Raw genomic sequence first — 25,617 nt, 5'->3', positions numbered from 1 at the left:
GTTTGGGGAGGGGTCAGTGATGGCAACTGCGTGGCATATCCTTATGAGTTGCCCTCATTAGTTGTTCAAACTGAGTAATCTGATTGGGCGTTCTGGGGAAGGGGGGGGGTGTATCTTAATGGGCTGGTTTTCTTGGCGCTAGGGGCGTGGTGCAAGGTGAGGGGATTAGCGTCTGTTTTCGACCGCCGCCCACTGCGCTCTGCACAGATCTTTGTCTCCCATTCCAAAAAAAAAAACAAACATGGTGAGTCAGCCTGCCGTGGGTCCACCGGTCCTGCGCCTCCGTGCCCGTCCGCTGGTCCCGCCCGCTACTCGTGCTGCTCGTTCAGCTCCATGTCGGAAACCAGGATGCTCTTCTCCACCTGCTCGGCGGGGCTAGACTTGGAGCGGCTGTAGCGGGCCCCGTCGTAGGCCCCCTGGGAGCGCGCCCGGCTCCGGCGGTACAGGTAGATCACCCCGATGATAAGCGCCACCAGAACCAGCGCCGTCACCAGGATGGGGACCAGAGTGGGGAAGTGGTCCACCCGCGCTGCTCCCAGAGAGGGAGATGAGAGGAGAGAAACCGATGCAAGGGAAGGTACACAGGTTTGACGGAGTGGTAGAGGAAGACAGAACGTGAGAAAAGGAGAGGCATAGAAGGACAGTGTTATGAATTAGTACATTTTCAGGTGATATCATTGTCTAGACAGTAGCCAGATTTCCCTTGGCAAATTGCTGCTACAGAAAAGATGACAGAATTTGAGGGAACAACATATGCAATGTGAATACTTACACACTATTAATGTACTCTCCAAACCTACAATGAGACACAAAAATGTTACAGAAGTTACAAGCTGTCATTCATAAATGCAAATAATTCCATCTGAAATTGAGATGTCAGGATGTTTTTCAGTTACATTCAAATTAAATCTTTAATTTAATTATTTTGTTATTGTTCTTGTGTTCTTGTGCTTTGTATAGATCATTGCATAAAACATACATTCTTTAACCCACTGCATTTTGTAGAGCCATCCTAGCAAACCACCCTCCCTTAGTGTAAAGCACAGCTGCCCATTGTGGGATTAGACCTTAAAACATCCCCATTTCCCCAGGTGTTGAGAGCCCACATCTATACAGCCACATAGATGCCTGTATTGGAAGATCAGAGTGCTCTCACTGTCACAGTCCTGCAGCTGTTACCTCGCGGTATTTTGCAGATGGTGGCCTGGGTGCGGTTAGTGCAGGGTCCCGGCACCCACAGGCCCGAACTCCTCTGGATCCAGAAGCAGGTGTTAGCCGACAGCATGCTCAAGTTGGTGTCCTGCACCTCCCAGTTGGTGAACTCCACTTCTCTGCTCCCGCCATATTCGGGCCACACAAGGCCACCCTCTGCGAGTCACACAGAGGACATGCACTTGGTCACTGAACAGAAACTGTTTGTGTATCACAGGAGAAAAATGCCAGGGCTCCTGGCTCACATTGAGGGAGGTTCTGCTTTCTTGTCTGACCAGGAACACTGATGTAGCACAGTGGTCAAGAGTCCGGCTGATGTGGCTTTGTCCAGCTGCATCTGTGTTTGTTTTCAAGCAGATCGGCATTTACGTGTGGTCATGTGGCAGCCTCTCTGGAGGATGGTGGTGTGTGGCTGCCATTAGCAGTTACTTACCCCTGGCGTTGAAGGTCATGCCCAGCCAGACCCCTTGGGCCTGCTCATCATACCCCTGCATGTGCTCCCACACAAAACCATTCTCTGTCTCATCAAGGATAGACAGCATCTCGGCACCCACTAGGAGAGAGACAGAGGCAGGAACAGAGTAAGTGTGTGTCTGTAAGAGAAAGAAAGAGGGGTGGTGAGCAGTCAGAGTTATCTCGGTGTGTCTGATGTCTGTGAGCATACCTGCGGTGCAGGACTTGTTGGCCTCCTGGTGCTGCAGCTGCCGCTCCAGACGGAAGGAGTAGCAGAAGTTTCGGAAGGGCACCCAGCTCCACTCCCCTAGCGGATGGGGGCACTGCCCAGGGAAGCTCCACTGATGCTCCTTGGCTGGCTCTGAGAGAGGGAGAGGCCACAAATGTCTCACATACTGTATACACAAGCATGTACACACACACACACACACACACACACACACACACACCTGCACATACAGACACATGCAGATACACATATACGCACACATACAGTATATACACACCCCCGTTCCAACGTGCACACACATATATACACACACACACAGAGGCATGACCAGTACCTGTGTTGAGCTGACAGACAGCAAATTCCTTCTGCACCTCACAAGCGTCCACAGCCCATTCGCCGAAAGGCGTCATGTAGCCACACCCCATCGTGTGTTTGGGCTCCTCAGCCTGCCAGTTACTGTAGGTCAGCTGATCCTCGCCCTGCCAGGAGTAGCTCCGGCCCTAAGCACATACAGAGCAAGTCAGACAGAGGGTCGCATGAGGCCTGTCTTTCTCTATACACATCCCATAAATGTACACACGCAGACACACACACACAGCAAGCATTTCTAAATAAGCCTTGAATGGGCCATTGTCCTGTTGTGGGCTTGGCACATCAGACTACACTCTTCCCTGCCCTCCAGTGGACCTGAGGGGGCTGAAAGAAAAATAAAAGGAAAATTTCGTTTTTCACTTTCGAGCGCCTCCGGACTCACCCCGTTGCTGTGGAGGCCGATCCAGGCGGGCAGCTGCAGGGTGCCGAGCAGCAGAGTGAGGTAGGCCTGCTGGAAGGGGTCCTGCACCCAGGCCAGGGAGGCGTTGAGGGAGTCGCACACGTGCAGCGCCCCCGTCCAGTCCAGGCGTCGCCTGAGCACACGGTACGACACATTGCTGAACTGCAGGGGCTCAGACAGGGAGGGGGGCAGGGGGTCACTCCCAGGGGGAATAGCTGGGTCTGCGAAAAACACGAGTCCGACATTTTATCAAATCAAACCATATTCACTTGTTATAACAGTTTTACAATTCATATTGTCACAAAGCGCTGTATAACTATCACAGTGGATCTTCCAGAAGGAATGAAAGAAAAAAAAAACAGAAAAAAAAAAACTGGGGAAAAACTCAGTAAATACCCAGATGTATTCCCTTTCATTAGGGAATAACACTATATAATAGTTCATTACCAGAATCATTATTCTTTTATTGTCTTTCTGATCATTTATTGTCAATGTGATCCTGGCACCCTCCCGCACAGAATTTTGGCAGCCATACTTTGATTTAAAAATACATTGTTGAATAATCACTATGCTTCTACGGGAAGTTAAACTGTTACTGTGTTGACACTGTAGCAGTTCAGATGTAGCTCTGTGACAGAGCGGCCTGTTAAATGAGTATCTCCTGCACACTCCCCTTGTGCTGAGTCTGGGGGGCTGCTCTGTCCTTCTCCCACGTACCCTTACGCTTCTGGCAGACAAAGCCGTGTCTCTCCAGCTCACAACTTCGGGCTGCCCACATGCCCGTGTTCTTCTTCGGGTTTCCGTGAAGCGCCACCACACAGTTCACCTGCAGGGCGACATGATCATTACTGGACATCGCCACAGACTTCACCTGTGAGGTGACGCCGTCATTACCGGACATCACCACATCGTCTGACATTGGCCTACGGCAGACAGGGACAGGGGGTACATACAGTACCAGACAAAAATTTGGACACAAATTTGTTCTTTATTTTCATTATTTCCCACATTTTCCAAGACATCAAAACTATGAAGTAACACAAATGGAATTATGCAGTGACCAAAAAAGTGCTAAAACAAATCAAAACTCTCTTACATTTCTTATATTTTTAAAAAATACATTTTTTGGAAAGAAATTCATACATAGGTATCAACCTCACTATTTACATTTGTCTAAGAAACAAATTTCAAGCATCATCAAGCATCATCATTAAAAAGTTAAGAGCATTAAAAAGTCTTTAGATAAAAATGTCTTTGAATGTCTTTGAATGCATGCTTCCCATTATCTTAGTCAGGTGTGTCCAAACTTTTGACCAGTAGTGTAAATAGAAAGGTTAGAGAGAGGCAGAGCTGCACCGGTGTCTTGGTGGGCAGGGGGTCTCTGTGGCCCACAGGCTCTCCAGGGGCCCAGTTGGTGTAGGTGAGGGGCTTTCTGCTGGTCCACTGGAAAAGGCTCTCGCTGTCCGACAGCCCGATCCACAGGTTGAAGCTGATGTTGGGCAGCAGGGTGGTGAGGAAAGCTGTGGTGGGGGGACAGAACGCAGCTGACATTCTTGGTGCCGTGGATACGTATGCATGCTAGTCAGGCAAAATAAGACAACATAAGCTAAGAGTAATGATCAGTTCAAGACAGTCAGCACCTCCTTTGTTCTGAGCCCACACTGCGAAACAAACTGTGGTTTGACACTTTAGACAGTGAACAGAGGGGTGCTTGGGACATCACTGAATATCACAAAATTGCTACTGCAACCAGAGGAGTGAGGAAAATAAATCTGTGTGTGTGTGTGTGTGTGTGTGTGTGTGTGTGTGTGTTTGTGCATTGGTATGTGCGTGTGTGTGTGTGTGTGTGTGTGTGTGTGTGTCTGTTTGTGTGTGCACCTGTGCATGTGTGTGTGTGTATATGTGTGTACTTAAGCACACGTGCACACACATACGTGTGTGTGTGGGCATGTGTTTGTGTGCATGTGTGTGTAGCTGGGTATGGGAGGAGGGGGCTTGAAGTACCCTGCTCCTTTTGACTGGGTAACACTGCTAGGTCAGCTCCCTGAGACTGGCACAGCGCCTTAGCTGCCGACCACGTGGCCCGCTTGAACTCCTGATGCCCGTAGATTTTGTAACACTGCAGGGAGACAGGCATGAAATGACCTGCATTAGGGGCATTGGTCTTTCATCACATACCATACCAATGAAATGCAACCATAAGGGAATAACTGAATGTAACTTCTCTCCCCGCTGTGGGACAGCTGGGGTGGGGCGGAGCTGTACCTTGTGGAGGAAAGGGGCCCAACCTTCAGGGCAGCCCTCACGAGGGTTGAGGGGTGGTCGGGTGGGCGGGGTAGTGGAAGAAACTGAATACTTCATACAGATGTAGGGCAGGTCGGTGAAGCACTTCTGATCGCCCCATTCCTCTGTGTAGGAGAGGAGAGAGAAGCCACAGGTAACCACCAGAATGCACAGCTGTCTGCAGACTCTGTGAAACCCTGCACAAGCTGACCATAAAGAGTGCCCATTACTCATTTCTCCCCCCCTGTCTGCATGGTAACAGCTGGAAAAAAGGTCTCAGGCCTTCACCCCTGCCAGCCACTCACCCTTGTTGGCTGTCATGTACACACACTTGCGATCTCGGCTGACAGGGCGTGGTCTGCCGGGGGCCCAGGACACATAGTTGAGCACCGAATGGTCTGACCAGCGGAAGCGCCCGTCATTCTCGTAGGTGTGGAGACCCACCCACCAGAGCTGCCCCTCCACGTTGGACAGCTAAAAATCACACAGAAGCCACATGTTCAACAGTAGGAAGATAGCGATCTTGCAGGTCAAAGTCATGAAAAGCAGATGATAACAGTCAGCCCAACAGTTAATTGAACAAATTGTACATTTAATGATACAGGCAAGAAATTATTCAAGCTTATACAATGCGCTCTACTATGATACAATGAGTTATACCCTAGAACAGTGAGCCATACTCTGGCACAGTGCACTTTACATTGGTACAATGACCTATATTCTGGCACAATGAGCTGTATTCTAGTACAGTAAGCTGTACTCTGGCACGGCAAGCCATACTCTGGTACAGTGAGCTATTCAACAGCAGAGTGAGTCGTATTATTGTACAGCAAGCAGTACTCTGGTACCATGAGCTGGCCTACCTTCTGCACAGACTGTGTAAGGAAGGCGTGCTCTGCAGGTGAATGCACGGAGACCAGAGATGATTCAAACCAGGAGCAGATCCGCTGGGCCTGGTTCCAGGTAGACCGGTGATCAAAGAACTTGTACTCCGCATCCTGGAACTTCACCCACTCCTTACCACCTGACTCTCCTATGGACACAGGTGAAGAGGAGAGAGGGAGCGGGGAGGGCGAGCAGAGGGTGGGAAATATGTAAAAGCAGCAATCAGTTTAGTGGGAAAAGGTGAAGTGCACATAGACAGCCGATGAACAGGGACAGAAAAAGCAATTCAAAAAAACCACACGGGCAGGCAGAAAGAAAATAAATTCAAGTCTCGGGTAAAGATTAAGCTGATGAAAGCTGTTTTTAAAACTGACCTTCACTGACCTCTGGCTCATTCTCAACAGCTCCTGAAATTGCAAACAAAATATGATTCATCATTCATTCAACTGTGTTATGTTGCATTACATTGTGTTATTGTAGATCCAGTCTAGATTAGCCAGGACACTGTGCAGCACATGGATGTAGTACAGCGTTGTGGTATGAAGCACTGCGTTGGGTGTGGACTGCAGTCTGCATCTCTGTGTTGATTGTGACATCCGGGCCATGGAGGTCAGTGCAGCGGCAACGCTGTGCTGGGTCCACGCTGCAGTGTGAGGTCTTGCAGCGCACGGCGCTGAGGCTGGGTGAGGCGCAGCACCTTTGGGAATCTTGCAGATCCAGTCCAGCTGGGCCTCACACTGCATGGCCATCCACTGCATGGTTCCCAGGTCGGCCACAGCGCACTGCCTGATGTCGTACTCGTGAAAGTAGCGGCCAAAGTTGTGGTAGACGAACTGCGTGAGGTGCAGCAGGGAATAAGAAGGCAAGAATACACAGCGGCTATAATACACACACAGATAAGGCAAGCCGATAAGAGCTCACTGCCATGATTAAATGAAATGCAATGGGGTGATTTCAAAATAGTAAAAAACTGTAAATTGTAAACAGCTGAGCAGACTGTAGATTGAGAGTTTGACTCGGTCTGCGGGCGGAGGATGAAAGTGCAGCTGAGATTTATGGGATGGGAAAAGCTCGAGGCGCTGGCTATGACTCACCCCCAGCCCGTCGCTCCACTTCCAGCTGCCCTTGTCCACGGGGTTCCTGCGGTTCAGCCCGATCCAGAACCAGTGCTGCTCGTGATCCTCCGACTCCCTGCGAGCCACAGAACCACATTCACGTCTGGCTTTGAACTGACGTCACAAGCACATGAAGCGCGGCAGAAAGAGTGGCCTCTTTCTGAAGGGAGGTGAGTGAGGACGGCCGCTACAGGGGTGACCCCGGGCGGCTACAGGCGTGACCTCGGCGGCTACAGGGGTGACCTCGGCGGCTACAGGCGTGACCTCGGCGGCTACAGGGGTGACCTCGGCAGCTGCAGGGCAGGAATGTTAGCAGGATGGCAGTTCTGCAGTGCGGTGTAGTGGTAATGAATTGGGCTCATAATCTAAAGGTTGCCAGTTTGATTCCCCACTGGGGAACTGCTGCTGTCCCCTTGGGCAAGGTACTTAACCCAAAATTACCTCAGTAAATACCCAGATGTATAAATGGATAACATGTAAAACTGTCACATACATAAGTCGCTCTGGATAAGAGTGTTTGCTAAATAACAGTAATGTAATGTAATGTCAGCAGTTCAGGCACCAACCCGAAGGTCTCGTGGAGGACCTGTGAGACGAATTGCTCTTCGTCGAAGCTACCGATGCTGAGCAGGTGGGCGCCGTGCTTCTTGCAGAAGAGGTTAGCCTGCAGCCAGCTGAGCTTCCGGTCCTGCTGGGGGAAGTGGAACACCTGGGGGGGAGAGGTGAAGAGGACAGCCAAAGAACCCGTGAGCCAGCACGAGTACCTTTTTATAAGAGGTGCAGGGTTTTAGAAAGAGAAAGTGTATAGTATATGGTTTACCTTGCAGAAGATGCACAGAGCTTAGGGGAGACAAGGTTTACCTTGCAGAAGGTGAGCAGGGCTTTAGGGAGACAGAATTTGCCTTGTTAAAAGTGTGCAGGGTTTGAGGGAGACAGGGTTTACCTTGTAGCAGTAAAGTAAGGTGTTGCTGCTCTTCCAGCCCTGGGGGCAAGCTCCAGTCAGGCTGGGTGTGGGGACCGGGACGGGAGGCTCAGGACTCAGAGACGTGTCCAGGTTCTGACGGCAGATGTACTTTGCTCGGGCGGAGCTGCAGTCCTTCACCTCCCACAGTCCTGTGGCGTACCCCGTTGCCAGGGCGACACAGCCTCCTTTATTGAGGCCTGGAAGGGAAGAAGCGAACGTTTCTCACGGATTACCACAAAGCGCTTGCTTCACTCTGTAAAAGCAACGTGAGCAGACGGAGGAGAGGAGGCGCGGCCTACCGGGCTGGTCCCTGTTCCAGTTTGTGTAGGAGACCTCATCGCCACTGAGCCAGTGGAAAGTTCCGGTACTGTTGAGGTCCTGCAGGGCGGTCCAGAAGAAGTCTCTCGATCGGCCAAACACCAGACTGTTGACGAAGGCCTGCTCAAACCTGCCATCACCAGAGCAGAGTTATTCGTTCAGGTCACATTCAAAACAAAGGAAGAAATTTTCAGAAATGGGACTTGCAACCGCTTCTTGGCAGCGTGCGTGCCAGGCACTATGACCTCACCTGTTTGTGATCGTGACGAGGGTGGCCTCGCTGTTCACACAGGCCTTCCTCGCTTCCTCAAACGTCACTGTATCCTCTCCCACCCAGTAGCAGGACGGACTGTGCCACCTCCACCCCTAATTGGTGGGAGACAATGGTAAAGAGAAATGGTACAGTCTAAAACTACTTGAAGAATGCTCACAAAAGCTAATAACAAATGACTGCCCTGACCACAGCCAAAAGGGATCCTTTTTTTTCAATTTCCTTTGTTTGGCACAGAGAGAAAACTCCAATGTCTTCCAGCTGTCTGGGCTTGTGAACATGCCAAGGAAAGACAGACGGACAGGAATCCTGACCTTACATGCTCTCTCTGTGTCTTACTGGTGACCTCACAATGACATCACCGCCTCAGCCATATGAGAGGAGAGGACACATGTGCTTCAGTCAGCACTCATTGCATCAGCCTAAAACACAGTGTGGAAAGGAAACTGGGAAAGCACTTCATTGTTCTCAGCAAGGGCAGTATGAATCAAGCAGTGTGGTATTTTACTGTTGACCTTTAAAAAAGCCTCTGAGGTACCAACAAAGCCCAAATGGCTTAAATAGTTAGATTCCAAGTCATTACAGAGAACTTGGTTTCCTAATCTGTAAAATATGGATTGTAGTTGGTGGAGCTGAAGGAAAAGTCATGGTTGTCATCAGCCTCAGTTTAATTTTTAGCAAGGTTACAAGGTTTAAGGGAGACAGGGTATACCTTATAATGCTGATCTACGGTATTTCTGCTTGCTGGCTCTGAGGTATCACTTTTGGTGCGCTAACTATGCTTGTTTTTAGTGGCTGTAACATCAGAGTGAAACCAAATCATTTGTTTCAAAGTCGCTAAAAGGAAGTTTTTTATTGTATTTTTAGTACACAACTGGATGTGCCAGTGTTTCATCTTTTTGAGGTCACAGATTTATTCCTTATTTCAGAGCATATTATTTATTTTAACATTCTTCAAGCAGCAGCATACCACAAGAACTTTTACCCTGGATAACCGCAAAGTCAACATGCAGACACAAGTGAGCTGTATGCTACATTACTAACAATACTCACTCTGCTTTGCTCATTAAGTTTGGTGATTGTTGAACTCGCTGAGTTTGTGAAGAAAAAAAACGAACACTTGCATTTAATTGTGAATCGCAGTTAAGGACAAACGCTGACTGAACCCAGAAGTGACTTACAGCATGCTCTGCGCATATGAGAAAGGTGTGAGGTGGGGAGGAGGTGACTTTGGAAACAGTGGGAATGCAGTCATAGAAGGAGAGAAGGCAAGATCAAAGAAGAGAGGAAGAAATGAACGATAGAGAAAATTCTGAGGAAAGAAGATAAGGATGATGGGGAGAATGAGAGAGAAAATAAGGACAGGGAGAAAGGAGGGGAGTATGGTGAGCAGAGATGGATTTTCCAGATGTGTGCAGAGTGGAGCTGGGTGTGTGTGTGTGTGTGTGTGTGTGTGTGTGTGTACGTGAGCGCGTATGTGAGGAAGGACTGAATGACCTCCAGAGCCGTGGAGACATTGACTCACACACCAGCCACAGAATTTAGAGGGGGGGGAGAGGGGGGACGCTGTGTGTGTGGGGCTGCCATCAAATTTTTTACAGTATGAGGCTGGAGCTCCAGTGCTGACTGCATGCAGCTGTGGTAAAGGGCAGCATGACGCTGCACTAAGGTTGAATAGAGCCTTTGTGTGCGGAGGGAGGGAGAGGGGAGAGGTCAGGGAACACTTGTGACTCCCTCACCTCACCTCACAGACTGAAAGCGGAAAGGACAGAGAAGATTTCCAGGATCTGTAGTATATCTGTTTGCCCCACCTGCTTACAGCCGTGATCCTGCTTCTGTCCCTCTGTCTTTTGAGCCTGCTTCTTGCAGATGGAGGGTAGGGTAAGGTTACAGGGGCTGTCATTCCAGCGCCCCTCCTGCACACAGAAACACACCATCCAGCAATCATTACAATCATACAGCAGCAGTACTCTTGCAAAGCCTGTTACATTGAAAAGGCTTCTCAGCCCACAAGATGGTGCCAGCAAGAGAAACTCTGAGACGGTTTGAGAACCATAATCAAATCATTAGGAGGACAATAGTGAATCATGCTCAACTAGGCAACAGAAACAACAACATAGGGTACCAAACAGCCTAAGAAATAATAGATTTCTTCATTTATACTCTTTGATACAGATCTATTACTTTTACACTCTCTTTGATACAGATGCTGTTTGACTGTTTCAGTAACTGTTTTAGGAGCACTGCATTATGAACAGTTATTCAAGTGAAGATCCCAAACTGGGGTCTAGACAGCAGTGCAATTGCTAATTGCAAATGCCACAGTACTTACGGTACTGCTAGTAAAACACTATCAAATGCCTCTCTTTATTTTCAGAATACAAATATGCTGTTTATTCCTGAGGGTTCCAGAACATAGAACCTTTCCATCATATGTGCTAAGCACAGTGTAACCAACAAAGGCCCAAGGGAGGATGTTTGGGAGGGAGGGTGCACTCACAGGTCCCCAGATGGTGACGCAATCCTCCTGTGTGTTTCGAAAGTTGTTGGGCTCAAAGGGGTGCCAGTACGTGAAAATGACTGGCGTGCCGTCAGACCACTCAAAGCTCATCTCAACCTTGGTGTCATGAAGCCCCACCCACAGCTCGTCCACCCCTGAGAAAAAGGGTGAAGCGACTCGGATAAGGAGAATGTACATTATTTAAGCCGCATGGAACCAAGCCCAGCTTTCTATGCGCTGGAATCCTCTCCGACAGAAACACTTCATTATCCCTGAATATCCTTTAAGTCAGAAAACTTTCAAAAAGTAGCTTAAAAAAGTATGAACTCAATCTGCTTTGCAGACTGTTTGGACTAAGAGCGAGACACAAGTTTGAATAGTATTTAGCACACAGCCTTAGTCTTATCTCACCGAGAAGCCAGACTACAGTATTTGATGCACAGCTTTGCTGTAATTTGGGTAGAGAGTGGTAGTTAGTGGGATGCATGTTGCTTGGTGTTGGGTTAAGTGTGGGGTGGTAAACCTGAAGTCAGGTTTAAGTGGGGTATGTGGGGTGAGTGGGGGACAGTGGAGAGCGTGCACTTTCCCCTTCCTCACCTCTCTTCAGGTTGTGGATGATGAACTCCAGCTCCGGCAGGGTGTGGATGCTGACCAGGTTGGCCTCCATCTTCTGGCAGGTCCTCTGGGCCTCGTCCCAGTCCTTCTTCTCCACCGTCAGCTTGTAGCATCCGGTCTGGAAGGACTGCCAGCCCACGTCGCACTCCCGCCGCTCCTCGTCCGACCACGAGTCTGCCAGAGGAGTGCCAGGGTCAGTGAATAAACTAGAATGACTCTGCGCATCATAAGCATGGCCCAATGGAATAGCACCAGATCAAATTGCATCAGATCAGAATCATTTTTCATTGACTCACTCTTCTCCCATAATAGAAGCATTCATATTAAAACACAGCCCAGTAACTCTGCTCTGTGTGTAAGTCCATTCAAGTATTTTGGATAGGACAGTTTTTCAATCAAAGAGATCTTAGTCTGTTGATTCTACATCTGTGAGGAGGCACAGTCTTCATTCTGGAGTCTCTGTGGGATGATTTGTATGAATGTGTGTTTTTGATTCTATAAGTGTGTCAGTGTCCTTCTCTTGTTTTAAACCAGACTGATGGACAGAGATGGAAAGGCTGACCAGTGGTGAAGGGGTCCAGAGTGGCATTGGGCCGCTTCTTGCAGATGTAGGGCAGGGCCATGGAGCAGTCGCGGTTCTGCCAGCGGCCGGTCATCTCGGTGCGGATCACCGCGCAGTTCTCCTCGTCCGAGTGGTTGGGCTGATCTGCAGAGGGAGAGGAGGGTCAGAGGAAGGCTTCAGAAGCTCACATCCTCAGTCTCCCCTCTGCTCTTGTGCATGGAGACACCCTCACTGACTTCGCCTGAAGGGGGCGCTAGTGCCCTCTCTCTCTCTCTCTCTCTCTCTCTCTGTCTCTCTCACCAGGCTCCCAGTACAGGAACTTGACCGGCGAGGAATCCGCCCACTGCCAGCCCCCGTTGATGTCCAGGTCGTTTAGGCCAATCCAGAGGGTGGAGCTGTACCCCGTCAGCAGGCCTGCAGACAGAGAGGAGGGACCGGTCCAAGCGCTTCCCTTTCAAGCTGCTGCAGGAGGATGCACTGACAGCGCAGGCGGGTAACTCAGATTGTTGTGTGCAATTCACTGAGCGCAAGCAAGAGATGTGTGTAGGCGTGTCTGTGTGTGTTTGTGCATCACTGCGATCTGTCCCGCGTGGCTGCATGTGGGCGTCTCTCTCTCTTGCCTCTCTCTCTCTCTCGTCTCTCTCTCTCTCCTCCCTCACCGTTGATGTAGGTCTGCTCGTGCAGCTCCGTGATGCTGAGCAAGTCTGCCCCCTGCTGCTGGCAGCTGAGGCGCGCCTCGTTCCAGGACAGGGTGGACTGGAAGTTGAACTGGTAACAGCTGTCGGTTACAGGGTCGGTGTCCCAGAACGTCTCGCAGTTGTTGGCTGAGGGGGAAGAGGTTGGGTGATGGAGCATGAGGGCAGAGAGAGGGAAAGGGAGAGTGAGGAAGAGAGAATAAGACAACATGAATAGAGAGGGAAAACAGAGTGAGGGGGTATAGCTCAGTGGTAGAGCATTTGACTGCAGATCAAGAGGTCCCTGGTTCAAATCCAGGTGCCCCCTGTTTTAGCGGGTGGCATTGTGACATAGCAGTAAGGAGCACAGTTTGTAACTGGGAGATTATTGGTTCAATTCCCCACTGGGGGACTGCTGCTTTATCCTTAGACAAGGTTCCAAACCAGAATTGCCTCAGTAAATTTCCAGCTGTAAAAATGGACAAAATTATAACCTTTATAACCTATGTAAGTAGCTCCCGATAAGAGCATCTGCTAAATGAAAAAATAATGTAATAATAACATAAATAATATAATGTAATAATGTAACAGCATGAGCCAGATGAAGAATAGGTGAATATGAGTGACGGAGAGAGGATAAACATGTAGCAGTAATGTTGAGAAACCTGCCATATGTTAAACTACAAGTACACTTCAAACAAGATTAGTTGAGACAAAATGGATAGACAGCAAACACACTCATCTGAAATGTGGTATCACAGAGCAAACAACAACAGACACTGTGCACATGGAGCCTTCTCGTGTGTTGAGTCAGTAGCAGTACCATGGCACACCACAAGAGGGAGAAGGGGGGACACTCACTCTTGACGGGACAGAAGCCCCACCGCTCGTCCTTGCCATAGTCGGACGTGGTGGCGCACCACAGGTGGCCGTCCTCACGGCCGATGCTGGTGCAGCTGTGGAACCACTGGTCGTTATACATGAATGGCAGGTAGCAGGGGCGGCCATTAGAGTTCCCTTGGATAGTGTAGATCTCTGGAGGGGCAAAAAACACTTCAGTTGGAGAGAACGCTGGGAGGTATTTATCCCATTCTGCCTGTGAGGGAAGACATCGTATGCCTTTACCCCAGTGTCCATTGAGCAAATAAATAATAAGCATCATGTTTGGGGTGGCAGTGTAGCATAGTGATAAGGAGCAGGGCTTGCAACCAAAAGGTTGCTGGTTCAATCTGTCACTGGGGCACAGCTACTGTACCTTTGGGCCAGGTACTTAACCCAGAACTTCCTCATTGAATATCCAGCTGTATAAATGCATAGCATGTAAAAATTGTAACCTATGCATGTTGCTCTGGATAAGAGCATCTGCTAAATGCCAGTAAAGTATTGTAATATTTAATATTACAAAATCATATTTCCTCTTATCAGCGGTACATTAAGTGCTAATGCTGTTAATCAGATCCAACCTTCAATTCTATTCTTTCATGCATGGTGTACCAAAAACAATGCCTCTTGATATTCTGCAGTTAATTCAGCAAGCAATGGTGCACACATTATAGCTCCCACTGGCTCATTTAAAACAAATCTGTCCAAAAGATCAAGCAATGTGACATTTGGAAGAGGCTGTCCTGAACATGCACAATTGGCTTTATTAGATGAGTAATGCGACTGGAATGAACTAAATATTTAATTAAACCTAATCTGCAAAGCTTGACAAAGAGCCCAGAGGGTGGTTGCTAGGCCACCTACCGCATTCCTCCCAGCCATACAGAATGACGTAAACTGTGAAGAATAATGGGGAGGAAAAATATCTAACCGTCTTAGTGAGTAAGACATAGTGATGGAGGAATGAAGAACATGTGTGTGATGTCACACGAATGCAGATCATCTTCCAGCACTGACAGAGGAACCAAAGCATGTGTATGATGTCATAATACAGAACATGCTACAGCACTGACGGAGGGACTAAAGCATGTGTGTGATGTCATAATATAGAACATGCTACAGCACTGACGGAGGGACTAAAGCATGTGTGTGATGTCATAAGAACACAGAACATTCTCCTGCACCGATGGAAAGATGTGTGTGATGCCATAAGAACACAGAACATTCTCCTGCACCGATGGAAAGATGTGTGTGATGTCATAAGAACACAGAACATGCTACAGCACTGACGGAGGGACTAAAGCATGTATGTGGTGTCATAAGAGCGCAGAATGTCTGATCACACCTTACAGGAAACACAGAAGATGGGGATAACAACTGCAAAAAGAGCCAGCTGAAAGCTCCTTTCTCTTTCTGCTGAAATGTGAGCAAGCCCGGGCCCCGTGCAGCTGTTGCACGGATGACTAATGTAAGTGGCATTTATTCTTCGGATTCTGTGTTGACGGAAAGCGGCACGGGTGGCAGCTTAAGGACGTCATGCTGCTCACCAGAACTGCAAGGAACAGCAGTGGGGGCAGAGGAAAGAACAGAGAGTCATTTTTTGGCCCTGTTTGGTGAAATTTTGGCTTTTCATTGCAGGCAAACAACACCTCTCATGCTAATGGTAATGCTCTGCTTCAAGATGAACTGAAAATGTATACTGTGAATGCAGAGGATACTTGAGTACAATGATGAACACATTTCCTCGGTTCATAAACACCATTTTTCTGTACAAACTAATTTGTGTAAATGGCAACCAAAACAATAGCACCCTTGACACTTTTTAACAGTGCCTGTCTAAACATACCCCATTATTTTGCATGAACACAAAGAAATCATCTCAGTTTTACATGTCTATCAGCAACCCTGTTAAACAATCTGGAAGTTCAACAGGATCTGAGCACACAGCAATCTTACCACGGTAAGCCATGGTGCACAGGTCCTGCTCGTCTCCATAGAGCCTCCAGCGTGGGCCCTCGCCGGGCTCTTTGGAGGTGCTGTTAGTGGGGGGCGCGGGGGAGGACAGGTTGTCGTTGAGGCTCTCCAGCACCTGCTTGCAGTGCCAGCTCCACCGCACGCGGGCGGGCTCCTTGTCGCACGGGTACACCCCGAGCATTGGCTTGCTGCTGTTGCCCGACATCAGCCCCAGGCACAGGGAGGCGCCCAGGTTGTAGAGCCGCCCCCGGGAGACGAACTTCCACCGCTGGCTGCTCTGCTCGCAGGCGCTGGACATCTGCAGGGAGGAACCCTGCACCCCCAGGCAGCCCCGCACCCCCTCATGGTAGAACGCAAACACACCCGGCTCCGTGGGCTCTAGATTGAGAGAGACAGAGAGTGTGTGAGAGAGAGGGGGACAGAGAGACAGAGAGTGTGTGAGAGTTCTGTGCACATAGGCATAGAGACAGTCAGTATGAAGTCTGAAGCGCCCACAATAATAACCTACCTTCAGATTACCTGGAGAATTTACTGAACTGAGTACAGCCAATAACGTCCTTTCTCAACACCTACACATTTACACTCATGCAGTAAACACAGAAGAAGTAAAAGGCACCTCACAAAAAACCTACAAATGTCTTATCCTAAAGAAACCCAAGTATATTTTAAGACAGTGAGAACTCAAGTCAAACCCCTTAGGCTGTTATTAAAACGGAAAGAATGTTTTAAAATGGGATAATGCCATTCTTCATGCTTAATATCACATTACCATCATTCTTTATACTTGTTTTCCAAAAAAATGTCTGCACATGTTTATTCTGCTGGACCTTATTGTGGGAAGTTAGCACATATGTGTTATTTCAAGCCAGGGTATTTCCATTCTAAATATATGTCCTGAAATGACTTTTCACTGAGATTTTTGTGGCCTGCGTGTAGGAGGGAACCAGGGTGGAAATATGTGTGTTTGTGACAGGTGGTTGAAGGAAATACTACAGTGACATTACACCCGCATTGTATAAATGTATGCACGTGGCGTGCATGTGTATGTATGTGCATGTATGTGTGTGTGCATGTATGTGTGTGTGTCTGCATGTGTGTGCATATTCTCCATAGAATTGTGAGGAAGGAAAAACATTGAGTGAAATGGCTTGCATTAAGATTTGGTATCAAAACATAATCAACAAACAGAGAGCTACACCATCTGCGAAACCCAGGGCTGGAAGACCCCAAAATGCTGTTGAGCACAGATAAGCTATTATGGTTAAGGAATAGAGAGAAGACAAGCATTACTACCTCATTTCAAAAACAGACAGCAATTTAAGCTTTAATATTTGCATGAAGTAGCATTTCTCCAGCTGCATGTGTAGCATAGCACTGAATATCACATTTCTTAGTGTTTACAGTACCTTTGCAAAAACAAGGAAATTAAAGTTGGTTTGACGATTCTACCAATATGGCTTTTGCTTCCAGTGTACAGTATTCAACAATTCGAGATGATAGTTACAGGTGTCTAGGTTATAATTAACATGATGACAAGTTGATGATTTGAGTGGCACATTATTAATGTTCAAGTACACCTTGACAATAGGATTTTTTAAAATCAATTTATGTATGCTTATTTGAAGCAATTAATGGTTTACTGCTGGACGCTTAATGCATCAGCTACATCAATGCTTTAATCACCATTCCCTAACTTATACGCTGCATCTTCTCAGACTTAAACAGCTCTCTGTGCCTGTAGCTTAGCTGAATGCCAGAAAATGAGGCAACAACCTGAACAAATTAAATTAGGATATCCACTGAACACAGGTGCTACAGAACTCTCTGCACCTGCAATAAAAATTGCAGCTATCCTATGAACTTCCTACATCTCCATCTGTTTCACTGCTAATTTGTTTAAAGGTAATGTGAAGGTAATGGGTGGTGTATACCTGCAACAGAGAAACTGTGTAAACTACTACACATAAAAAATCTGGTGTATACAGAGAAAAGATATGAGCTCAGAGAATGTCATTTATCTCTCTGAGCAACACTACAGTATTGATTTTAAGTATTGTAGCACATTTCAGGGCAATGCTTCTGGATCATATTAACAGAAGGGTCAAAGGTATAAAACCCAGGCCACAAGTAATACTAAGAGCCAAAAGACGATAAATCTGTGTGTAGTGTGATGTCAAAACATGGTTTTCAAATGGTTTTCATTCTCTGACAGGGTGGCCTACAAGAAGGCACTGCTTGTATACAAACTTATTTAAGGATTACTGGCTGTTCATCTGATGGAACCAATTATGAATGTTAACAAAGTGCATCCTTGTTCCACCACATCATCAACAGTAATTTAACTGTATGTTCCATTTCTGCAGTGGAAAGCATTTACATGGTAGCCTGTACAATGTGGTGAAATTCATTCAAAACAGACTCGTTACCCTCCCTGTCTCAGACGTACAGAACCTTCAGAAGTATATGCCCATAAATGTTCTGTCAGCTGTTTCACATGTTGACTTGAATGTGGTAGATGAATTCTGTGTATGTGTATGAATATTGTTTTATTTTGTTTGTAAATGGCAAATAAAATTGGAAAAAAGTCCATTTTCTGCCAAGCGGGAGACCAGCAGCTCAGTTGACTCACTGGTAAAATAAACTTCAAATTACAGAGGAGCTGGATGCCACAGCACAGAAAATAATCGTTTTTGTGGCATCATATAGACCTCACCACCAAACAAACACCGATCCAAGCAACCTAATACAAAAATACATTCAAATATTCCCACGATGGGGATATGCAATATGCAAAGCAAAAATTAGCCATATTTCATTATCATTTGAGATGATAATCATAACCTTTCCACATCTTACTCCCTGTCTCTCCACCTGTTGTCTGCAGAAGTACCAACATATATCTGCCGCGTGCATTTACAGATATATGAGCGTACAGCTTATGTGCTCTCTCCAGCATGTACAGGCCCGGGCACAGCGCTCGCACTACAGGCCCACAGATATGGGCAGGCCACCAGCCACAAGGATAGAAATGCTGGGAGCCAAACCCAGCACCCTTTCCGAAACCAGTGTGGCTTTCTCTCATCCTCTATCTTCTGTATTTTCCTTCTCTATTTTCCCCCTCCTGGAGAAATAGGAGGAGGTTATAGCAGTAAAGACAGCAATAGAGACGGAGGGAGAGAGAGGGGGAGGGGGGAGAGAGAGAGAGAGAGAGAGAGAGAGAGAGAGAGAGAGAGAGGGGGGGGGGGGGGGAAAGTCCACAGACTGCAAACCGAAGGGGCATAAAACTCTAATGGAAGCCTTCTCCATTCAGGTCAGAGGCCAAAAAGGGCAGGGATAACCCAAAGGCTGCTGGTTTGATTCCCTGATGCAGCACTGCTGTCTTCGCCTTGGGCATGGGAAACCCATTATTAACCCAATAATGCCTCTGTAAATATGTCCATTGTCTGCATAAACACATAGGAACTGTCATGTGTGCAAGTCACTCTGGATAAGGGTGTCTGCTACAAAACTAAATGTAAATGTAAATGAGAAGAGAAACCGCATTTCTCCTCACCAGGCCCCTTTGGGGAAGCAGGAAACGGCAAACTGGGTGGTTACTGGGCACTGGGCCCTCAGATGAGCCTTGATCTGAATAGAAGCACAGCGGAATGCAAACACTTTATCAGGGCACCTCTTCCCTCAGTGGCTCAAAGCCCCCCAGGATCAGGACACTGGAGTACACTAAAATTCAGACACTGAGAAGGCAGGCAATGGAGAAACCCTTCCATTACTACCGGGAGAAAAACAAAGTCTTCCCCACCTCCTTATGCTTCGCAGTCGCTCCCCTCTTCAATTTTCTTCTCTTTCTCTCTCTCTTCCCTGTCCTTTACCCCTGTTGTCTCTCTGCGGCACTGGGTTTTGCTCCTGCTCCTAGGTTTTCTAATTACTGTAACGTAGTTACGGGTTTGGTGGCCAAGCAAATCTATTTAACTTTGGCTTCTTGCACTGGCTGCGCTTTATGGAGAATAATCAGATATAATTACCACCTACACTGGTAGACGTTTCATTGTTGTATCCTGCTGCACAGAGAGAACCAGCTATTTAAAGCGCCGAAGAGAGGCTAAAGAGACATGTTTACTGTCAACTGCTTGCAATAAAAAAAAAGTGAAAGACTCACTTTCTTGGCAACACTGCCAGCACTGCCATTTGGGACACTTCTTACCACATCAGAGAAGAGAGAAACATTGAGAATGTCAGTTTTAGACAATGTGGTACTCCTTTACAACAGAGAGTGAGGAATCGAGGGGGTAAGGACAGCAGACCTTAGATCAGCTGTTGAAATATATGTTGCAAACAGAAGGTTTCCACTATTGTGCAATTTCATAATAATTTTACACGTGTTTACCATGGGTCATAATGAAGGCTTCCATTGTACGCCCCTTTTGTATGACCCTTTCCTCTCATGCATCCTAACTACTCATCCTCGTGAAATTAAAAGGAAAGGCGGGTTAAATTAAACACAAGGTTGGAACAGTCCCCTAGAAGGGTGTGAACATTTAGTTTATTTGCAGTGTTTTTACTGTTGCCATTTATTTCAAATAAGTTTGTTTTTGCAAGACATTTGTAAACATCTGAATGTCCATCTGCAATTATACAGATAAAACACTGCACAGGGCTCAGTCTCTTGGGTGTGGTTTGATTGGACTGGGTTTGAGTGCAAAACATAAGTATAGTGCTCATTGGTCAATCAACACCCACCTGATGATGTCACCGGCCTATAAGGGTAAGTAACAAGGTAACAGTGGGAGTTGGTGTAGAGCAGCGTTTCTCAAACCTCTCCTGGCGGCCCACTGTCCTGCGTATCTTCTATCTGTCCTTGTGGCTTGATTAAATCAGGTGTGCTCAGCTAATCAAAAGTGCCACTGATGAGTTCAGTCAGGTAGGTAGAGCAAGGATAGACAGAAGATATGCAGGACAGTAGGCCGCCAGGAGTAGGATTGAGAAACACTGGTGTAGAGGACACTATTGGATACACTAGTGAATATGCCTGTATATTCTTCACCCTGCTAAAGTGGCCTGTTGGCATGGTATACACGTGAGGATGTTACCTAGGCCCGAGAAGTGGTGGAGTCCTGTAAACACAGCCTGATTGCATTTGATCTGATCCCCCTCTGAGACACCCTGCCCTCACAACCCCAATTTCAGCTTCCAGGATCAGTCTGCTGAGTCATTTGAGGACAAATTCGCCAGCCTGAACTCTGGCAGATGTCAACACAGCTTTTAAAATGTGCTCGTTTTTTTGGGGGAAAAAAAAAAAAACTGCCAGCACGGCAAGCCAGCTGTGAACGAGAGCTCATCCACGGAACAAACTGAATGTAGTTTACAAAACATACTAAGTTTCATACTAAGAGCTGAGCTTTTTCTGTTTGCCATCTTTTAAAACATTTGCTCCTCTCGTGTTCCCCTGATTTATGAAACTCATATTTTCAATGCTTTCTTGAGGAAAAAATAACAAATAAGATCCTACAAAACATACACAGAACAAGGAGAAACCTGAGTGAGAGAAACCTGGGTGAGACAAGGATCCAACAACCAGTACGAGTATTTTTGTGTTCAAAGTTTTTTTTAACAGAAACAGGGAGCTCCTCTAGAATACTGCTGTAGGATCTGCAACAGAATGACCCCTGTGATGGAAATTTTAGAAATATTACTAAACTGGAGTGCATATGAAAACAAGTCAGATAACAGTTATCAGATAACAGTTGACCTTGACTTGGAGCAATCGATTTTCCCACTGAATCGAAATTACATACCAGGCAACAACAGTGGTGTTTAAAGTTGTAAGTGAGCCGCTGGTTCAACCTCAGACTGAACTCGCTATAAAAATCTAGACTGAATTTTTGATTAGTGGGTGGGTCAAAATCTCCATTTGATCTGGCCCCGGAGTTTCAGCGAGAGCCCAAAATCGCAGCTCGCCTTGGGAAAACACTGCTGCCCCCCTACAGCTCCGACCCACTTTCCTGCCAAAGAAAGAAGCTTAAACCTGCAGCCAAGAACAACGGGCACCTAAAGCCAGAAAGAAGCCTGATCTCTCCAACACCTCCCCTGCATGCATTTTGACACAGTCCTCCCAGGCCAAGGTCTGTGGCCTCCCCCGTCTTCCCAACTCAAGCCGTCTGGGGTCCTGGGACAAGGGTAGGGGGGGTGGGAGGCTGACCAGATCAGAGTGGGTGGGGGGGGGGTGGCGGGACGGAACACGTGGGAAAGGGGCCTCCGAATCAATGATCCACGTAGACAAGGGGACATTTTTTATTTTCACAGATGTTCAGAGAGGCAGTACTAGTTGGGCTTAACAGACGATTCCCGTGTCCTGTGTAAGAGCAACAAACAAACACACAGGAAATTCCATTAGTACTGTGTTTGTTTCTTTTTGTTTTACTGCAGCCTCCGGGGCTGACGTTGGACTGCCGGGTTCACCTCAGTGGAATGTGAGAGGCTGGGTGGGACATTAAGTTCTTCGCTGATGAACACAGACAGGCCGCGCTATCCGCCACTGATTCACTTCTAATATCCTCACCCCAAAGAGACGCCTGGCCCATGACTTGGTTGGACTGTACAGAGAAGGATGGGTGAGGCTTGGAGTGTTTGCGGTCTTATTCCGTTATCGGGTGGATCTGGCTACCTATTGACAGCTTATTTATTATGTCTGAGTTCAGCCTTAGTCATCACTGGCTCCTTGTACATTTTACTTCCAATAACCAAACCAGGCTCAGCTGCGGGAACCATAATCCTAACTGCAACCATTACGCACCCACTCCAGTCAAAAAATATCTGAACATATCACTGTGTTATTTATTTTATTTTTTATATTTATCATTTTATTTATATCTGTTAATTTTACTCACAGTTGTATATGGAACTAGCTATGAAAAACAAGCATATTGAAATGAACTCAACTAAAGCTAAAACTGAAATGAAATTGAATAGTGCAAATCAATAAAAATTAAACATTATTAAAAAATAAAATTTATAAAATGTACGAAATGAATTACATAAATCATACCTATTAAGAAAGTAGGAAGTCTTCAGTTATACCAGTGATTAAATAATACAGTTCCATGTACTGAATCATGTTTTCTGTAACTGCCTCACAATTCAAATTTTTCATCTTTTAATTTGTAAACTGCTGTAACAAGTTTTATGAAAATATTTGGTGAATTTTGGCCATCTGTAACAGAGACATACCATTAACTTTTTTAAAATTTTCAAAGGTTTCCTTATAGGCAGGCATCCATAAACTGAAACAACTGCAATGCCACAGCATGAAACTAAACAATAAGGCAAATATAAAATGGAGCAATGAAGCAGAAATATCCTCTTATGTGAAACTGTAATTTATATTATATAATAATATCTTATATAATTATAATCTCATTATTTTTGTTTCAATAACAATCATTTATTTTCAGTCACACCTATTAGCAGCACCATAAGATCCTTTTTAATGCTTCTAATGTTCCAGGAACTATTTAGTATTGTTATAGGAATATTGTCAATGTTATAGAAATACTGTGATTACTCAATAACCATAATAATTGTACCAGGAATATTATGATGGTCCAATAACTACAACCACACATATACTATTAAAGAATTATTAAATTACTACAAGAATATCAGACAAAACTATAATAAATCTCCGTTTATTGTATGAATCATTTAGTCTTCAAATTGCATTTGCCAGGTTTTTCCAGGTTTTATTTCTGTAATTCAGTTACTGTATCTACATGCAACATAATAAAACAAAACTTATATAAATAAAACTTTAAAGTAAAAATAAAAAATCTTAAGTCAGGATCACATAAACCAGAAACACTGAGGGGAAAAAGCATTTCATTGGCTCCTAGTCTCCATTCAGGAGTTTACATGACACTTTAAAACTTGTCACTTATTTGTGTTTGAAATATGGATTTAAAACAGCTTTAACAAAATGTCATTTGTTAAAGCCATAACAATTTTGTAGGATGTTGCCTTTCCGCCTAAAGGCAAAAGGGAAAGAGTTTATTAAGTTCAGTTAAACATGACGTCAACAATGGGACAGTCACCTTCTTTTTGTCTTTTCACATTTGCACTTCTCACTGTTTTAGCACCAGCATACCCCGTCTGCTTTCACTCTGCAGTCAGCTGTTTCCAGTGGAGCTCTGCCAGCTGTATCACACATTCCCACGGCTCCCTTTCTCCCCGTCTGTAACCTGTGCAGCTGAGGGGCTCAGTGGCCAGCAAGGCCCCCATCAGCAGCCCGATACAACAGGACCTGCCTGGGCTTCCACCGACATCAGTCACATGACACGCTCCAAGGTACTCTGCATCGCAATACTAATACTGCTATGGACCAATGCACCAAGTGGGGCCAACTCCTTACAGTTTTTTTTTTTTGTCAGTTCACCTCTCTGATTCAATGCCATGTTAAACTTAGCAGTAAAATATACAAAAAATATTTTTAAAGTGTCTGGATGCCGAAGCTCTGAACACAAGCAAATGCTGACAAGGCAATTTCGCTGAAACACATCTTTTCTTCAAATGTTCTCATCTATACCACAACTGCTCCAAATCTAACACGGCCAATTTACAAGTATGTTGATGACAAGGGGGAGGATGATGACAATGACAATGACAAGGAGTCATATTATTATATAACACAATTTATCACTACCAGCTTCATTCATTTTTCTATATTAACCTCATCTGAAATGAGTTAGATATATAAGTGAAAACTGTTTTTTATAATAGAATGTAATTATCCATATTCATGTGTTAGTGATGTGACACCACTCTGGTAAGAATGATTTATGAGATACTTATGCATCTCACCATATAACACATATACAACAGATCATGTAACAGATCTCATAAAGGTCTCAAACAATAGGCACTTAATTTTATTTTGCTAAAAGGTTTAAATACATACAGTAATTTATAAATAAAATGTATCTTTACCATCACTGCTCTCACGTCAAAACCGTAAAACTATGACACTGGAATATTTGCACTCCTGAGTGACATCTTGCTTGCTTGATTGATACGATTTATTTGATACATTAACTTTTTCTTTACAACTTCTTCTGCTCTTGCTTAAAAAAAAACAGTGACAGCCATTAATAATGAAGTGGTATATTTAAATTTATAAACTAACATCAATCCTTTGATCTACTACGTATGCCTAATAAAGTTCACACTGTAGATAAAAACCCCACTATGAGACTCCTATATGAGGTAACTGTCATGGCAAAAAACAAATTCGCTGAGCGACTATACTGCAGGACTGAGAGTGCTATTCTAAACAGAACAGACAACTAATTGCACTATTATAACTCGACTAAACATTTCCATAGTTGATGTCAAATGGCGCTCCGTGCAACGTGTATGCGCTTTAATGCGATGGTTGTGTGACTCTACACTTGTACATTAGGGCGACATTAAAAAGATTTCTGCTTACCGGGGGTGAAAGGGGGTAAATGCGGTAAAACATTAAATAAGGCCAGCCCCTCCCCCTTCCGAAATCCCTACTCACTCTCCCCCTCGGCAACAAGCTACTCCACATCTGGTTTCACTCAGTGTTTTGGACTTTGGTGGCATTCCACCGCATCAGTTAATGCAGATCCAAAATCGGCTCGAAAAAACTTCAACTTTCAAGACAAACACCAAATAAATTTTTTCACAGTGCTCCTGATCACTGGTGAGACTTGGCCGTCTCACTGCGCGAACTTAAGAAATGTCTCAAGTAATTAAACGCAACAACAGTTGTTCTTACCTGAAAAGGTCGTCCTTAGTTCCAGACTAAAGGTGAATAAATATAAAGTGCATTTGCAAAAGTAGAAGCAGCTTTTCCATGATTTTCCGGAATGGCTGTGACGACCGCCGCGATGCAT

The 25,617-nt window shown here is 45.9% G+C and overlaps 1 protein-coding gene and 1 non-coding gene across 2 annotated transcripts; one reads left to right on the top strand and one right to left on the bottom strand.

Annotated features, from left to right (window-relative positions):
- On the bottom strand, window positions 1-25,617 carry LOC118794828 (C-type mannose receptor 2-like). Its single transcript, XM_036553106.1, has 28 exons — window positions 25,500-25,617; window positions 15,692-16,087; window positions 13,715-13,888; window positions 12,839-13,003; window positions 12,480-12,593; window positions 12,180-12,323; window positions 11,600-11,791; window positions 11,003-11,157; window positions 10,314-10,418; window positions 8,482-8,597; window positions 8,213-8,361; window positions 7,893-8,110; window positions 7,516-7,658; window positions 6,929-7,025; window positions 6,502-6,667; window positions 5,813-5,973; window positions 5,255-5,423; window positions 4,932-5,074; window positions 4,671-4,785; window positions 4,023-4,186; window positions 3,384-3,492; window positions 2,649-2,887; window positions 2,229-2,394; window positions 1,877-2,026; window positions 1,646-1,765; window positions 1,180-1,368; window positions 773-796; window positions 1-529 (listed from the first exon to the last, which is right to left on the bottom strand). Exons 1-28 carry the CDS (start codon window positions 25,615-25,617, stop codon window positions 309-311), a joined length of 4,422 nt encoding a protein of 1,473 aa, XP_036408999.1. The 3' UTR covers window positions 1-308.
- On the top strand, window positions 13,110-13,181 carry trnac-gca. The gene has a single exon. It is a non-coding gene; the product is annotated as a tRNA-Cys (tRNA).

Source organism: Megalops cyprinoides, chromosome 19, assembly GCF_013368585.1.
Source record: "Megalops cyprinoides isolate fMegCyp1 chromosome 19, fMegCyp1.pri, whole genome shotgun sequence".
NCBI classification, from domain to species: Eukaryota; Metazoa; Chordata; class Actinopteri; order Elopiformes; family Megalopidae; genus Megalops; species Megalops cyprinoides.
The sequence above is the reverse complement of the archived record's forward strand: the minus strand, read 5'-3'. Positions and strand labels throughout refer to the sequence as shown.

Coding starts and splice junctions, on each gene's coding strand:
- LOC118794828 (XM_036553106.1), bottom strand. CDS start 25,617: ATGCATCGCGGCGGTCGTCACAGCCATTCCGGAAAATCATGGAAAAGC. Junction 11,792..12,179: donor TCTGGACCCCTTCACCACTG/GTCAGCCTTTCC, acceptor CTCCTCTGGCAG/ACTCGTGGTCGGACGAGGAG. Junction 797..1,179: donor CATCTGCAAAATACCGCGAG/GTAACAGCTGCA, acceptor GTCTCATTGTAG/GTTTGGAGAGTACATTAATA.